Below are 12,533 nucleotides of genomic sequence, written 5' to 3'. Positions count from 1 at the left end.
TGGCAACACTAGGCCACATCTTCACAAGGCACTAGGAGACTGGATTCGGGTAGAGTCTACAGCGTCTGACAAGGTGCGCAGATTTCAGTTAGCCACAGTCCCCACCTCTTTCTTTCCTTCTCTCTCTCTTGTTCTTTCCCTCCCTTCCTCCCTCCCTCCCTTCCTTCCTTCTCTCTGCTTCTGTCACCCAGGCTGGAATGCAGTGGCACCATCTTGCCTCATTACAAGCTCCACCTCCTGGGTTCAAATGATTCTCCTTCCTTAGCCTCCCAAGTAGCTGGGACTACAAGTGCCCACAACCAGATCCAGCTAATTTTGGTATTTTCTGTTAAAGGCTGGGTTTCTCCATGTTGCTCAGGTTATCAGGCTGGTCTCAAACTCCTGACCTAAGGTTATCTGCCCACCTCGGCCTCCCAAAGTGCTGGGATTACAGGCGTGAGCCTTCGCACCTGGCCTCCACCACTCCCTTTTGTATCCCCAACTCACACCTTGCCCATGCCACTCATGCATACCGCCTGCCTTGCCCCATGGTTATTTGTGAGTCCTGCACTAAATGGCCTTCAGTCTAGAGATCAGACATCAGACAGCAATCTGACCTCTTCCTTGATGGGAGGTGAGACCTCCAGGAGAGGAAGACACCTGCTATGGAGCCTGCAGGCTGAACACAGTGACTGTCCGCATAAACAGCTAGAACAGAACTGAGCAAAATCTCCAGCCAGAGTAATATCTTTCTAGGAGTGATATTATGAATAATAAGTGGACACCCACTGTGATATTAAAAGTAATATTTCCCTAGTCTATATCACAGTGGGTGTACAATGTTTGAGATTATTCATAGTAACCCATACTATGAATAAACTCACAGGGTGTACACACAGGGTATACACCCATGGTAATATTAAAAGTAATATCTTTTCCTAGGATATAATGAATAATTTCAAAGAGTGTACATCCACTGTGATATTACAAGTAACATCTAAAATATTACAAATAATCTGAAAGAGTGTACACCACCGAAATATTAGAAGAAATATCTTCCCAGGATATTACAAATAATATCACAGGGTGTACACACATGGTGTACACTCATTGTGACACTTGTGCTTGTGCAAATCCACATGGCCTTTTCCTTTTCAGGGGAGTCTAGTATTTTACAACTACCCTTCCCACATCAGAACACAAGCAGACACATGTTCAGGTTTCCACATGTGAGAAATGGTCTCAAGGGTACAAGTTTCTTGCATGGTCCATGTTTCCATAGGGCCGCCTTTCTGACTTTCGCTCCCCTAGGAGCCAGGAGAACGGAGGAGCTAACAGAGATGGGGCACACACACTGGGAAGCCAAGCACATTAGATTTACTAGGGTCATATCTGCAGGTGAGGTAACAGCACACACATACAGAAATCCATGGGCAGAGATGCCACCCCAGCATCACCGTCAGACACCAAAGCAGCAGGAGGGCTCAGGAAGTGGCTTTGGAAAGTTCTCGTGAAAATCAAAGGGCAGCTTTGGTGCTCAGAGATTCAAACTGAAAACTATACAAAACCAACCCATAAATATATATATTATATATGTGTATACATATAAAATTGCAAAATAAAAGCCCAAGAAACTAACCATCAATCTGCACATCAGTGGCTCAAAAAGTGTTAGCATAGAGAAAGGCAAAACCATTTGTGGGGGTGGTGCATACTCCAGGGGGCTGGCATTTCAGTAGCAGAAAGAGTATTTACATGGAACCCCTATTTGAAACCTCACAATACTGGGAAAAGCTAAACACAGACAATGTATGTACAAGGGAAGACAGTAAGTAGCACTCTTGCATGACGATTGTCAGACACAGACATTTCACTGAAACCATCCATAGCTTTAGCGAACACTGCACTCTATCTAGACTGGGTTCCTGCTAGCCTGTACCCCAGCCAGGTGATCTCAGGCTCTGGACCATAGGTTCTCGCCCACCCCGCCTCTTCCTGGAGAGGGCAAACACTGGGATGTTGGTTGCAGCATAAATTGCAGGAATTTAAAGGTGGGGCAGACCTCGGGTATCAATCAGTCACCCACTAAGCAGGACCAACAGGTGTGAGGTGGAGTGGAAGTGTGGGGGTGGGATTCCCTGAAATATATTCCCATTTTGTAATGTGTTTCGAGTGTGGCCCCTCTGCCCTAGGTCCAACTGCCGCCCTCCTTCTCATTCACTTTAAAAGGGGAGATCTGGCCTTTGGGTTGTTAAACATTATACAAGATAATTTCCTGGGGAGAGAATAGTTTAGGTTCTTTCTACAGTTATTCTCCTACCACCCCCCAAACTCTTATATTTTCTTTAAACTACCTAGAGATAAGGAATTTGCCAATCACAGCTAAACTCAGTCTAGGGCACAGTGGGTGAGGAAAGGAGCCCTGGACCTGACTCTACTACAAAACCACCAGCGCTTTCTCACACTGTGCCTCAGACTCTGGCTCTACCTGAACCCCTCACCTGCATCAGTTTCTCCCCCATCTTCAGGTCCCAATTTCTTGTAGCAATGACCCAACTTTTGGGAAAAATCTAGAAGGCAAGTGGCACCAAACATCAATATGGCCAAACCTAATACCACCTGTGCGTGAACCGATGGGAACCATTGTTTCTGTATATTTAAGAACACTCCCAACTGAAGATTCTTCCTAATTGTTCCTCAGAAGAAAAGCCTATATTCTCAAGGAAACTGTCTCTATAAAAACGATGACACCCCACCTGATGTCCCTACACTGCTTCCTGGTGAGCGTGGCTGTTCACTGAGAGAGGTAAAGGGATGTTGGGCATGCCTTGGTGACTGAGCTCTATGTCCGGTCTCTCATTTATGACAGAAAGCATACCACATCTGAATAGGCTGGGTGGACAGGGCTTCTGGAAGTAATTACACTACCATGTATACTTTCTCGCATTATGGTGCAAGTGGACATATGCACCGATAACCAAGGTGCACATTTCATGAGTGTAGAGTCACTACATAGGCCTCTTGCTTCTTGCACTAAACTATCCCTTTGAGAACAGATGTAAAAGAGATGATAGGATGCCCCACTGACTTTTAAATTGTAGGGTGCCCTGTCCTTTCTGTGGGAGTGGGGAGCTTAGATTTAGCCTCTCCCTCATTTCTTCTCAGACTCTTTGAGTGCTAAGGTCTTAGAGAGTTCAACTGAGCTCAAGTGATGAGAGAGAATGTAAAAAGACCTGTTTCCTCTAGGCTCAGAGTCAACTGCAACTGTGCCAACCAACTCTAGGGCTTCTGCTGACCCACTTGTGTAAAATGAGTAAAGGGTAAATGTTCTCATTTGTTCATTAGTGAAGAATTGATTACCCTTGTCCTCCTACAACAAGAACATAAAATTCACACCAAGAAAAAAATGTCAGCCGGGCACAGTGGCTCATGCCTGTAATCCCAGCACTTTAGGAGGCTGGGTGGGCGGATCACCTGAGGTTAGGAGGTCAAGATCAGCCTGGCCAACACGGTGAAACCCCGTCTCTACTAAAAATAAAAAATCAGCCGACCGTGATGGTGAGCCCCTGTAACACCAGCTACTCAGGAGGCAGGAAAATCCCTTGAACCAGGAGGTGGAGGTTGCAGTGAGCCATGATTGTGCCACTGAACTCCAGCCTGGGTAACAAAGAACTAAACTCCATCTCAAAAAAAAAAAAGAGAGAGAGAGAGAAAAGAAAAAAACATATCATGCAGACCTATGGGGAGGCTGTGTGACTATCCTCCACATACCTTCATGGAAAAAATTGAAAATTAGTTTTAGACTTTCAGAGGCGAATCATGAGTTGAGCGAATGGTTCTTTCAAATTCATGGTAATCAAAGAAGTGGATTGATTGCACTTTTCCCCACACTGGCAGTAGCCCTGTTACAACAATGCCAAATATCTGAATGACTGTCTTGCCATGCCATGAGCAAGTGACAGTGTCATCCACAGGGAATGGGATTCAAGTTTAGTCTACACAGATCAGTGGCAGAGGGCAGTGCTTTACAGTGGGATTCTTAATGTAAGAACTTACTGCTCTTCATCCAATTTCCCTCAAGTCCTTTAAAAAGAACTTATCTGTTCACAGAAGCAGCAGCTTGTTTTATTTATAGAAGAGTTGAGGGGGGTCAACTGGCCAAAGTAGGACAGTTACTTGGGTCACCTGCAGGCCAGCAGGCACTCTTAGGGAGCCCAGATCTGGGTGAGGAATGTCTCTTCTTGCACTTTTGGGGGAAGCCACAGGTATGGATGGTTCTCCCACACCACTGTTCGGTGCAGCCAACGCTGCGCACGGAGTTGTCGGAGCTAAGCCTGTCTCTGTGCAACCATTAATCCTTCTTTTCCTTTCCCTCCTGCCTGCCTTCCGATGGAAATAAGCTCAGAAACCTCTCCACTTCCCAGCTCAGCCAGCCACAGAGCAGCATATTGGTTCAAAATATCCCTTTTCTCTGGCATATCCAAGCACAGTGGCTCAACTAGGCATGAACCTACTGCCCACTAAATCTAAGCTCTTGAATACACATTTTCTCCAGTCAGATACTAGTCAAAGCTTTCAGCCAACTTTTATCCAAAGCCAAAGAAAATGCTCTTTCCTTTTCTCCTAATAGCCTGCAGTTTTGTTAGGACCCATGTCTATTTCTGTAGCATTGGGTGTATGTTCTCAAGCCTGGAGCTAAGTGTGCCACATTCTAGTCAAAGGAAGAAGAAACGGCAGGATGCTCAACACCTCTCCCAGAAATTCTACGCCAAGACAAAATAAAACTGGAAACATTAGCTCTTTGAATGCTCCCCTCTCCTTGTCAAAAATCCCTCTTAAGGTGCTTTATCCAAAGACTTTTATGGAAATAAATTTTGTGTCAGAAACTATTTGCTATAGAGGAAATATCATGTGAGGCAGGCCATCAAATATGTTTTAGTATTGACATTTCAGAAAGGCCTCATAGCTCCCAGGCCACCATCCTACGCCCATCCAGTCCAGCCTCCATTCAGCCACCAAAGGGATTTTCCTAAAATGCAAGTCTGATCATGACTCTATCCTGATTGAAAGGCTTCAGTGGCTCCAAACCCCTTCCATGACAAGTCTGGCTCCTCCACACTTCCTACCAGTATCTGTAGGATTCAACCCTGCCCACTTGTGAAGGGACCCCTCAACCACCCAGCTTAGGTGTCATGCTTTGCCAATGCCACACTGCTCAGTGGACCCCATCATGGCATTTCATGCATCCACACCTTTGCACACATTCTTCCCTCATCGTGGCATGCCCTGCCAACCCTTCCATTCTACTGGAAAATTCCTCTGTTTTAAAACCCTAAAAGCCATTGCTTCTCTCAGGGTTTCTCTGGTCCCCAAGATAGTTAACTGTTGCTTCCTTATGCCGCCTTGGTACACTTGCCTGTGTTGCAATTTGTCTATACACCTACTATGCTCATAAACTTCTTGAGGGCAGGAACTATGCCTATCCTCATGCCTAGCCCTTGACCCAAGTTCAATGCATGTTTTTGGATACATGAGGAATGAACCAATTGATAGGTTCATCAATCAATAGGAGGTGGACCCTATCACATGAGAAATGAACCTGAGGAATGAACCAACTGATAGGTTCATCAATCAATAGCAAGTGGGCCCACGGCATAAATTTTAAGAATAATGCTGCAGCAAGACTCCATCCAATATTTTGACCTAAGTGAGGCCTCACTGTTGTCATAAAGGGAATAGAGTGTGTTGAATGCAGAGGCAATCCACATCACCCCTGAACTACAACAACTCACACATGAAAGGCTGCATCAGAGGTCGTGTTCACCATTCTCGCAACATTGCTTGCCACTTATTATTTGAGTCATAATGATGGCTTCCTTTCAGTGTCAAAATAATCCCCGGTGGTCAGTGGGATGCTTAACAAACACCATGAAAGGATGAATGAATAAATGTGAAATCTACTTTTTAAAAGAAGGCATCAAGGGATTGGCTTTTAAAGGCATTTCCCATATGACAGATTTTTCTGAAACATCAGGGCGTTGTCCCTCCTAAAATTTGACCTAATCAGGAAGTAGAACAGAGACAGAGCTAGGGGCAGCAGTTAGGAACCTGCACTGGACAGACACAGTGTCAAGTTTACCTTGGTCCTAGGTCAGTTTCTTTCCTTCTCAAGAAATAGCCAATTATAGATGGTATTTCCTGTCCCAACAAGAAGGCTCTTGCTTATCCTTTGTCACAGGTACACAGTAGCATCACCACAATCCACATTGACCAGGAACTTCACATATACTGATGAGAATGAGCACAGGGAGTTTCCTACCTTTGCTTCAAGTGCTACAATTATGCAATGGAGACCAGTCATAGAGACAAGTACTGGATGAAAACCACCACCCCTGGGGATTAAAGTTGTCTGTTCACTATAGCTGTTAAGACCAAGGGCTCTGGACTCAGGCTGACCTGGGTTCAAATCCAGGATCCAGATTTTTCTAGCCAAGTCAGCTGGGACAAGTCAATTATCTTTTCAGGGGATCAATTTCCTCACCCACAAAATGGGAACAATCTTACCCACCTCAAGGGATTACTATGAGGGTTAAAGGATGTAATATATGTGAAGCCTGCACAGTGTCTATAGATAATAAGTGCTCAAAAGTGGAAAACTATGATTAAGAACTTTCAAAAATATTTTCACAATAGTCAGGCCAAAAGGAAAAATATTCTTTCAAGACACTGTGCTTTCAAGATAATGGATTGTCTAATTTTTAGGAGCCAACAATCCTCATTAAGCAATGTCCCACAGAAGAACATGAGAAGACAGTGTTGGCATTTAAAAATATAGCTGTGGCCATTACAAGGCCCCAGGATAGACAGATAGGGACAGGGACAGGGACCCCCAGCATTCTCTGAGAGCTGGTGCAAGAGGATTAATCCTGAAGGGCTCATTTCTGATTCTCCTCTGCTGGACCTAGAGTGACTCAGAGTTGGAACCTCAGAGGGTACAAGTCAAGGTGCCAAGAGTAAGATGCCCGTTTCAGTCTGTAAGCAAATGCTTCTGGGGGTGAGGGAAGGTCAGGGGACACCTGACTGCTGGACGGGAGTGAGGCAGGTACAGCGCATTGCTCCAGGTGTCATGCAAAGCTAGAAAGTCATAGCATTCTCTGTTGTTTTGATCCTCCTTGCACAACCCAAAGCCAAAAGACTTCAACTTCCCCAATTTTCCACCCTGAGCATGAAACAACTTTTTCCTATGCTAAATTTGGTTTTAGTTTTGAAGTGCCTGAGATGCACAATTCAAAGGGGTCAAGTTCCTGGCCTCTTATGTTCATGAAACCATCCCCAATCCTCAGCTTACATGGTTTGCCCTTATGCCTACCACCGCTTACAGCTCTTTCAGCCATCATTCAAGAGGTTCCATGAAGAAAGCTCAGGGTTAATGTTTGGGGAAGTACAAGCTAAGCCATCAGGCCGTGGGAACAAAGATTGCTTTCTGTTGGAGGGGTCAATTTGCCTGGTTACTTCGAACAGCAGGGCAGGGATACAAAGAGGAAAAGAGATTTTTAAATGTAGAGATAGCTCCATCTGCAGGAGATTGGATTCCTGCGAAGAAATGGGCCTTACTCAGGGGAAGCCTCGATCTGTCTGATTTAGTCTGAGCCTATGAGAGCTCATGGCCCATTTCTGGCCTTCTTGCCCTAGGCTCAGATTGGTGGGCAGCATCTGAACAAAGGCAGCCCACAACTAGGCAGTGTTATGTAGCAGAAGGAGCACTGGACTGGAAGTCAGGAAACCTGAATTCGAGTGCAGGCTCTGCCTCTAACTAGCTGTGTGACCTTGGGCTAGTCACCTGATTTCTCTGGGGCAATTGTAAAATGAAGAGTTGGTTAGGCAATCTCTAAGTTCCCCTTCTGAGTGTGATCCAGGGTCCTACTCTATCCCTCCTTGGCCCTGTGCTTGCAGGGACAGAGACAGGAAAAGGGAAGGGGAGGAGAGAGAGTAGGCAGGAGGGAGCCCAAGGGTGTCATGAATCAGGACTCCACTTTCTCCTTCTTTTTGCTCTTTTTCAGGAAGGAAGGGGTTCGGAATTTCTTTTTCTTCTTTGAGGGAGACTTGGAAGGTGAGCCCTCTGGGGACATGGGGCCGCTGGTGACCGACTCGGTTTTGTCCTTAGAGGTATCAACATCCGTGTCAGCACTGGTGGTCATCTGGCTCAGGCCTTTGCTGAGGATTTCCTCTGCTGTCTGCTCCTCCTCCCTCCCGTTGACCACCACCCCTTCTGGCTGGGTTGTTTCGGGCTCTGTGGTGGTGTCTTTACTTGTTTCTGTCTTCTTAGCACCTTCTAGAAAAATATCAAAAGATATAACCTGTAAGAATTCACTTGGATGAGAGCTTCCACCTGGGACTAACAGAACAATTTCTAGGAAATTATATAAAGTCAGTCCAGAGCAAGGGAAGGGCCAGCCTGATGTTGAGGGATGGCTCTCAGAGACAGATGGAAGGACTGGGCTCTGATCTGCACCCCTTCCACACGGCCTGTCCTGGGAACACCCTCTTGTAAGCTGGCAGCTCTGGGCTCTTGTCTATGAATTTAGATGTATATTGATGTCTGAACGTGGCAGGGGGCCCAGCTAGGGTCCAATTCAGAGTTTTTCTAAGCAAGAAAGAAGAAACAGACAGAGGAAGAAGAAGGTGTGAAGTGTACAGCTTGGTGGAGACATTTAAGAATTGCTGTAACCAGTTCAGTTTCACCAATAAAAATATGGAAATTACATGTTTTCATTTCCTATACCAGTGATGAACTTTGAGAAATATGGAGAGTATCTTCCCAGCTGGCACAGGGAGAGTGTAATTCCCTGTATAACACAGACCCTTGGAAATACAGGGTCTGTGTTATACAGGGAATTATGTGTTAGTGAAAAGGGGAAGATCCCTGGTCAGCCCATTCTAGCAGCCACTGGGACCCCCAGGTCTTTACTCCACCTGGGAATCTGTTGGGATCGCTGCCATGTTCAAGGCCAGCATTGTTCAGGTCCCAGAAACCAAACCCTCCTGCTGCCCTTTCTCCCCACTCCCCACTCTCACCCAACTCTGCTTCCACAGAAGCTTTCAGATGCCCGGGTGGGGTGGGGGTTGGGGAGATTGTAAAACCACAGACTGAGAAGTAGAAAGCCAGGCATCATCTGGTGCCCCTTCCCCCCTGTACAGCTAAGAAGGCCGAAGAACAGTGTAAAATGGTGGGCAGACCTCGGCTTACCAACTTGTGGTTCCACTTCTTCTCACCATGTGAACTGCAAGGAATGTCTGTGAGTGTGTATAAGTGCAGGTGTGCAAGTGTGTGTGGGGGGTGTGCAAGGGTGTATGTGTGAGGGTGTGCGAGGATATGTATGTGAGCAGGCAAGTTGGGTGTGTGTGAGGTTTGAGTATGTAACTGAGTATGTAAATTAGTCTGTGTGTTTGCCATAAGTGTGTGTGAGCATGAGTGTGTGGTATGTGTGGTGTAAGCAAGTGAAATCAGTGTGTATGACAGTGGTATATGAGTGTGGGAGTGAGCGTCTACAAATGTGTTTGTATGTACAAGTGTGTGTGAGTGCACATGAGCATATGCGAGGGTGTGAGTGAGTGAGCCTGTGACACACCTACCTGTGTGGTATGTGTGTGATATGCACATATGAATGTAGTGTGTGTGTGTGCTGCCACATCACAAGAAGGAGCCCAGCGTGCTGGGGTGTGTGGGAATGTGGGTGATGTAGAAGATATAATCAGTGTTACAGAGGGAGTCAGTGAAGGACTCGGTTTTAGGAAAAGCCTGGACTCTTTTAACAGGGGTGAAGTCTGGGGAAGTGCATGGTTCCATGGAGGATGGGACAGAGTGGGGTAACTTGTGGACAGCTAGAGTGGACGAGTGAACTACCTGGCCAGATCTCCCTGTAACAAAGTCTTCCATAACCCCTGACACTGCTGGATAACTCAAAGTGCCCCCCCTGCAGACCACTGCAGAGCACCAGCTCCCTCTTGGTAGCAAAGACTCTGGCCACTGCTCCCAGTCTTCCCACTGCCCAGCTCATGTCCTGTCATCCTCATCCAGCATCCCTTTCCGTCCTGCCATGTAATCCTGTGGCCATCACCTGGCAGTACTCTTGAATGCCATAAACCAGGCTGTTCACTCTCCTATTCCCACTTCACCTGCTTTTTGCCATACCAAGCTGCGGGTCCCTGGACCTCTCACTGTTATCCCAGCTCATTCCCTTCTGCAAGGCCCTTCTCTCTCCTCTGTGTCCCCAGCCTTCATTCCATATAATGAATCAGATTGAGTGTTACTTCTTCCTTCAAGTCTTTCCTGATCCTCATTCCCACTTCTAGGTAGAGTTTATCATTCCTTCCTTTCTGCCTCTGCTATCTAAACTTCCATCACAACATCTGCAAAACAATCACATTTGTTTATTTGGTATTTTCCCAAGATGGAGTCTTGCTCTGTTGCCCAGAACTGGAGTGCAATGGCATGATCCCCGCTCACTGCAACCCCTGCCTCCCAGGTTCAAGCAATTCTCCTGCCTCAGCCTCCCAAGTAACTGGGACTACAGGAGCGCACCACCACTCCCAGGTAATTTTTGTATTTTTAGTAGAGATGGGATTTCACCACGTTGGCCAGGCTGGTCTCAAATTCCTGAACTTGTGATCCGCCTACCTCAGCTTTCCGAAGTGCTGGGATTACAGGCGTGAGCCACCGCGCCCAGCCCATACTTGTTTTTTTATGTCTATCTCCTCCCCCTTCAAAACTGAAATAAATTAGGGCAAAACTGTGTCTAATGACCTATGTAACTAGCTCACTCAGAAGGCACTCAGAAAAGGTCTGTGGAATCCATGAATGGTAGAAAGCATAAGCAAATAAATGAATATGTGAATGGATTTATTCTAACCAAGCCAATACCATCACCTCATCTTTTCTTGCCTATCCCAGCCTGAGCCTTCTGAGCAGAACTGGATCTACTCATGTAAACGAACACCAGCCCTGAGTGCTAGCCTTGGTCTCCTGTGCCTGCTGTCCTGGTCCCCCGTCTTATCTTCCTGCGCTCTTGTAGCTCCATGGCTCTGCAACTTCAACCCAGATCCTCACTGCAGGGCTCTCACCTGGATGACACATTAGGACACATTTCTCAAACTTGACCCTTGGCGCTCTCCTCTAAGATGGTTTGGGCACTTGCCTTCTGGCTTCATGAAGACAACTATGGATAAGAGGGACTCTCCCTTTCTGTCCAAGTGTCATTTCCTGCCTGGTAGCAATGAGTATCCTCACTCCGATGGCATCCTTCACCCATGCCCCCTCATTCATGTCCCTTTGCCCACACCTGCCCTGCTGTCAACCTAATCAACAGCCTCAGGCCCTAGTGTGTGTCTGGTTTAGGAGAGCAACAATCAAGATTCTTCTCACCACGTAGAAAGTGGGGGCCACAGATAGTGGATCTGCTATGACTCAGAGAGGCTCTATATCATGAATTGTATGAGGAGTCATGGCAAATGGAAAATGGGGCTTGGAGGAGCCAAGTTCCTAATTACGGTCACCACTCCTTCAACTATAGTGTCAGAGACTACTGGAGGATTCCACCGGCCAAGAGAAGGGCTCCAGAAGTAAACATGTGTTAGGCCTCTGGAAAGTACTGCAGACAGGCTCTGAGAGCCTAGAACCCTCCTCTGTTAACAGTTAGGTTGAAGACTAGGCTGAGAGAGGCCCTAGGAACTAGGGTCAGATGAGAACTCAACTTCCAGCCTCTTCTAAGAAGAACCTCTGGCTTTCTCTCCTGAATGGGGAACTTGGAGCTCTGGGAATAGGGGATATTGTGGGAGTAAGTAGAGTGGGGCAGAAGCTGGGAAATGGGGGCTCTGTCCCAGGGTGGTGACTGGAAAGCTACGGGAGAGACAGGAGGCATTGGGGGAACAGGTGACAGGAGCAAGACTGGATTCAAAAGTCAGGGTCCACACCCGGACCCTGTGCATTGGGAGACAAAGGGCTAAAAGGCTTCCAGAGGCCAGAGGAGGAGGGAGCTTCTGTAGGAGGTGCAGAGCTGGTTTGGACACTCTGCCTCTCCAACTCCATTTCTCACTAACCCACAGCCTCCAACCACTGGGTGTCTCTTGGCCACCAATGACCATATGGTGGTTAATTTTAATGTATCAACCTGACTGGGTAAGGGGTGCCCAGATAATTGGTAAAACAATATATCTGGGTGTGTCTGTAAGGGTGTTTCTGGAAGGGATTAGCATTTGTTTTGTTTTGGTTTTGAGACAGAATTTCGCTCTTGTCACCCAGGCTGGAGTGCAATGGCACAATCTCAGCTCACTGCAATCTCAACCTCCCGGTTTCAAGCGATTCTCTGTCCTCAGCCTCTGGAGTAGCTAGGATTGCAGGTGTGTGCCACCATGCCCAGCAAATTTTTGTATTTTTAGTAGAGACAGGGTTTCACCATGTTGGCCAGGCTGGTCTCAAACTCCTGACCTCAGGTGATCCACCCACCTCAGCCTCCCAAAGTGCTGGGATTACAGGGGTGAGCCACTGCGTCAGGCCA

At 46.9% G+C, this 12,533-nt stretch overlaps 1 protein-coding gene across 9 annotated transcripts in view; it reads right to left on the bottom strand.

Annotated features, from left to right (window-relative positions):
- Window positions 1–1,340: 1,340 nt before the first annotated feature.
- ADD2 (adducin 2) overlaps window positions 1,341–12,533 on the bottom strand; it is a 118,742-nt gene continuing 107,549 nt past the window's right edge. For all 9 annotated transcript variants that reach the window (XM_078349109.1, XM_078349113.1, XM_078349115.1 and 6 more), the window contains one exon: window positions 1,341–8,311. In XM_078349109.1, the coding sequence (XP_078205235.1) occupies window positions 8,001–8,311 (311 nt within the window). In that variant the 3' untranslated portion in view covers window positions 1,341–8,000. The remainder of the gene's footprint in view (window positions 8,312–12,533) is intronic.

The sequence above is a fragment of the Callithrix jacchus genome, chromosome 14, assembly GCF_049354715.1.
Source record: "Callithrix jacchus isolate 240 chromosome 14, calJac240_pri, whole genome shotgun sequence".
In the NCBI taxonomy this organism is placed as follows: domain Eukaryota; kingdom Metazoa; phylum Chordata; class Mammalia; order Primates; family Cebidae; genus Callithrix; species Callithrix jacchus.
This window is presented reverse-complemented; position numbering and strand designations above follow the sequence as displayed.